We start from the raw sequence: 4,899 nt of genomic DNA, 5'->3' as shown, positions 1-4,899 counted from the left end.
GGTTTTGGGAGGGCTCAGGGAGGGGGTCCCAGAGAGAGGGGTCTCAGGGACGGGGTTTCAGGGAGGCGACTCTCAGGGAAGGGCGCCCCCCCCATCCTCTACTTCTAGCCGGGTCCCAGTGCCCCTCCTCACACCCTGCGCCGACCCTTCCCCCCCTCTCCGGAGTAGCGCTGTTGTGCCCTGGAAACCCACCCCCTTGCAGGGACCCCATGTCTGCCCAGATACACTTTGAGCCACAGCCCAGAGACGCTGCAAGTGGGGAGGGGGCCCTTGAACAGAGCTCTCGAGAAGAGGAAAGGTGTGTGGGAGGTGATAGAAGGACAGGGCTAGGAAGAAGGCTGGGGGGGGTGCTGTCACCAGCCTCGAGGAAATGTCCGAGCCTCCCCCAAGCTGCTCCCTCCTCGTGGAGCCTTCACCAGCCAGAGACTGAGTGGCTGCCAGCCGCGCCCGAACTCACGTCCTGCTCACACTCTGGCGTGGATTCCCAGCTGCTGGCTGGGCGTCTCCTTAGGGGTCCCCCAGACACATCATACTCTGACAGTCCAACTTGAGTGTCATTCTCACCCAGAGAGCCACCTCTTCTACTCAAGGGTCAGGGCCTCATCCTTCTGGTCCCTGACATCCCCTCTGCCCTTCAGCGTCCCACACCCTCCTACCTCCACTGCCCCTTCTGGAGGCCGCCCCTCTCAGTTTCCGCCGTCAACTCTTCAGCCTCTTTCTTCAGGACCAAGCCCCGGCTTTAAGCCACACGCACATCCTTCCTGACGCCATCAAAGCTCTCACCCAAGTGACCTGGAGCTACTTGTCACTTCTGCTCTTGCCCAGAGACCCACCTCCCCATAAAACTCATGTGTCATCCTCCCCCAGCACTGATAACTAGGGGTGGTAATTAGGGGGCATCGTCTTAGGGGGTCTCACCAGGCTCTATCAGACCAGCAAACCCGGTCTTTTTTATGATTTTGAGTTTTGTTCCGCATTGTTCTGCTACTCTATCCAGGATCTCCTGCACTGATCCCTTGTGTGTGTGTGTGTGTGTGTGTACGTCTTAGGTGTCCAGGAATCCTATGCGAAGCGAAGGCTGCTTTGGGCTCCTCAAGTCTGTCCAGGATAACCCGGCATCTGCCCTTGAGTTACTGGATTACTCTGTAAGGACTTTTCATAACGCATCTCCCACCTTCCCAATGGCCCTGTGAGGGGTCATTATCTCCCTTGTGGAAATAATGCAAGCACAAAAAGAATGAAAGGGACAGGGCTTATGCAAGCAGTTTGTCTCTATAGATACAGAGAGACCTTTCTGTTCAGAAACAAAGAAAGGTTCCTTGAAGGCTGGTTACTGCAAACTTTTAAGGAGAAAAGAGGAAATACAACGTAGAAAATTAACCATTTGGCTGGCCTTCAAATCATTGAAAGGAGCCCTGGAGGTACAATGGTTTAAAGCATTTGTTTACTAACCAAAAGGTCTCCAGTTGGAACCCACCAGCTGCTTCTCAGGAGAGAGATCAAGCAGTCAGCTTCCATATAGACTGACAGCCTTGGGGACCCTCTGGGGCAGTTCCACTCTGTCTTCTAGGGGCGCTGTGAGTCAGAATCTACTCCAGGCAGTGGGTTTGGTTTGGGCTTTGCCTTTATGAAGATTGACAGCCTGGGAAACCCACTGGGTGCAGTTCCACTCTGTCCTCTAGGGGCGCTGTGAGTCAGAATGGACTCCATAGCAGTGGGTGTGGTTTGGGCTTCGCTTCTGTGAAGATTGACAGCCTTGGACACCCTCTGGCGCAGTTCCGCTCTGTCTTCTAGGGGCGCTGTGAGTCGGAATCCATTCCAGGGCAGAGAGTTTGGTTGGCCTTTGCAGTGGGTGCGGTTTGGGCTTTGCTTCTGTGAAGACTTGACAGCCTTGGAGACCCTGTGGTGCAGTTCCACTCTGTCCTCTAGGGGCGCTGTGGGTCAGAATGGACTCCACGGCAGTGGGTTTCGTTTTGGGTTTTTATAGTGGGTACATCCTTGAAAACTCAAACGCGTTTGCTATGAGTCGGAACAACTCGATGGCAGCGAGTTTGGTTTATATGTCATATGTAATGATACATGGCCTCATGATGGGCTTTCTTTGCAGGACAACCAGGTGACCAGAGAGTTTGATGATCTTGTTAATGCAGTGAAGGTAATTCTCCCAGGGCTGCACATAAAAGCAGGTGCTCACAGAGTGGAATACAAGCAAGAGTTGTTGCCAGACTTCAAAGCGTCCTCACCAGCATCTACCTCTCACTGACTTTGGAATGTGGTTTCCTCATCTTCTCCCATCACCCACCTCAACTCCCATGTCAAAGGTTCTTGGACGCATCATGCCTTCCACTTCTGTCTGCGTTGAGGCCCTCATCAACTGGATGCTGATCTCCTTGGAGCTGGTATTCATGATGACTCAAGACAGCGTGCCCACATCCCCGCCCCCCAGCCTCAGTACTATGTTGGATCTATGTTTCCTCTTGTTGGTCCTTGTAACATTCATTGAATCTTACTACATGCCACACGTTGAGCTGGGCACAAGGGTCAGAGGAGCCAAGCAAGTCCTTATCCCTGGTACAAGACAACAGACATCTTATTGCACTGGGCAAATCTGCTGCAAATGACCTCTTTAAAATGTTAAGGGCTTTAAAACGTTGAAGAGCAAAGATGTCACTCTGAAGACTAGCATGCACCTAACCCAAGCCAGGGTATTTTCAATTGCCTCATATGCATGTGAAAGCTGGACAATGAATAAGGAAGATTGAAAAAGAGTTGATGCCTTTGAATTATGGTGTGCGTGAAGAATACTGCCATGCACTGCCAGAAAAATGAACAAATCTGTCCTGGAAGAAGTACAGTCGGAATGCTCCTTGGAGGCGAGAATGGCCAGACTTCGTCTCACCTATTTTGGTCATGTTGTCGGAGGGGACCAGTCCCTGGAGAAGGACGTCATACTTGGTAAAGGGGAGGATCAGAGAAAAAGAAGAACACCCTTAACAAGATGGACTGGCAGAGTGGCTGCTACAGTAGGCTCAGGTAGAGCAAGGACTGTGAGGCTGGTGCGGGACCGGGCAGCATTACGTTCTGTTGCACACGGGGTCACTATGGGTCGGAGCTGACCCGACAGTGCCTCACAACAACACAGACATAAGCAAAAATGTGTAAAATATTGATGCCTAAAGATGGTTACTGTGGTAGTTACGGTTGTGTGTCAACTTGGCTGGGCCTTGTTGAGTGGCTGGGCAGCTGGTGGTAGTTATTCCCCATGATGAGACTGGCAATGAACTCCATGGTGGGATCTACCACAAGCAGCTGAGTAGCTGCTTTAGGGATGTGGTCTGCTTCCCGTATATAAGCAGCAGCTTGGGGAATGGTCTCTAGCTTATGGCACGCTTGAACCCTGCATGTTCAGCAGCCTGCCACACTCTGCCAACCTTGGGACTTTCAGTGGACTTGAATTAATGGCCTGCCATGTGGTTTGGTAACATTGGGACTGTGTCTTTTTACTAGTCAGCCTTGGGTTTGTCAGTCTCAGCAGCCAGCACCTGTCTGAGTGAAGAAAAGCCTCCAGCTTCAATGGGCCAAGAGCAGGAGCCAGAGCTGAAGCCCAAGGTTGAGGGCCTTTTCCCCAGCCCCTAGAGCCTGGCACTTTGAACTCAGACTTAAAGCCTCCAAACTGTAAGAGAATAAACTCCTGTTTGTTCAAGCGTCCCATTTGTGGTATATTCCTGCCAGAGCAGTACTAGGTAAGCAGAACAAGTACAGAAATGCCATGATACCAATGAAAATTGGAAATAACTTAAATGCTGAATGACAAGGGATTGTTAACTAAAATTAGGAATTCTGTAACCATGAGAAGCCACATGGGCCAAAAACATTAAATGAGTCAAGATAACTCATGGGATTAAGACTAAATGAGAAGATTGGGATCGAACAATTGCATGCATTTCCTCCTAAGGTTACCATATGCCTCAGCAGTTCCAGTCCCAAGTAGATACCAAGCGGAAACAAAAACATGTCTCCACAAGTATCCATAACAGCATCAATCATAGTAGACCCAAAGTGGAAACAGTCCAAGTGTCCAGCAGTTGATGACTGGGTAGACCCAATGTGACATAGCCATAGTATAGAATATTATTTGATCATGAAAAAGGGATGAAGTTTGGGGTGATGAAAATGTTCTCAACTTGATTTTATGATTCCATTGATGTGAAATGTACAGGATAGCTTGATGTATAAGTGATAGGATATAGATTAATGGTTGCCTAGAGCTGGAGGCAAAGGAGCTCTGGTGGCACAGTGCCTAAGGCATTGGACTGCTAACCAGAAGGTTGGCGGTTCAAACCCACCAGCTGCTCCACAGAAGGAAGTTGGGGCAATCTGCTTCTGTAAAGATTTACCGCCTTGGAAACCCAGTGGAGGTGACTGAGTTGAAATCAACTGATGGCAGTGAGTTTGGTTTGAGAGCTGGGCGTGATGAGGGGGGCTGCAAAGCGATAAAGGGTGTGGGATTTCTTTTTTGAGCTGATGAAGATATTGTAAAATTGGTGATAGTGATGATTGCAAAATTCTATGAATGTATTAAAAAGCATTGAATTTCACGCTTTAAATGGGTGAATTGTATGGCATATTAAACTGTTTTTCAAAACATGCTATTTTAGAAAAATCAAGCCTATGAGATCAAAAAGGCAGCATGTGCCCAGGGAGAAAGCTCAGAAGGCAGGAAGGGGTAGGGAGGAAGGACGGAGGGAGACGGAAAGCACAGGGAGGAAGTGGGAAGAGGCTGTTTGACGGGGGATTGCAGTCAGTGTCATGAGGCAAAATGTTTGGGAACCGTAGGATGGAAAACCAATTTGCTCTGTAAAATTTGACCCAAAGCACAATTTAAAAAATAAAAATAAC

At 49.3% G+C, this 4,899-nt stretch overlaps 1 protein-coding gene across 1 annotated transcript in view; it reads left to right on the top strand.

The window, feature by feature from the left end:
* Window positions 1–2,263, top strand: part of LRRC74B (leucine rich repeat containing 74B) — a 22,862-nt gene extending 20,599 nt beyond the window's left edge. The window contains exons 5-7 of the mRNA XM_042782905.1: window positions 691–787; window positions 1,050–1,145; window positions 2,108–2,263. Of these exons, the coding sequence (XP_042638839.1) occupies window positions 691–787; window positions 1,050–1,145; window positions 2,108–2,263 (349 nt within the window). The remainder of the gene's footprint in view (window positions 1–690; window positions 788–1,049; window positions 1,146–2,107) is intronic.
* The last annotated feature ends 2,636 nt before the right edge of the window (window positions 2,264–4,899 follow it).

Source organism: Orycteropus afer, unplaced genomic scaffold, assembly GCF_000298275.1.
Source record: "Orycteropus afer afer isolate SDZICR_OR568_19922 unplaced genomic scaffold, OryAfe1.0 scaffold00502, whole genome shotgun sequence".
Lineage (NCBI taxonomy): Eukaryota > Metazoa > Chordata > Mammalia > Tubulidentata > Orycteropodidae > Orycteropus > Orycteropus afer.
Note: the sequence above shows the minus strand (reverse complement) of the source record. Positions and strands in the feature narration are given on the sequence as shown.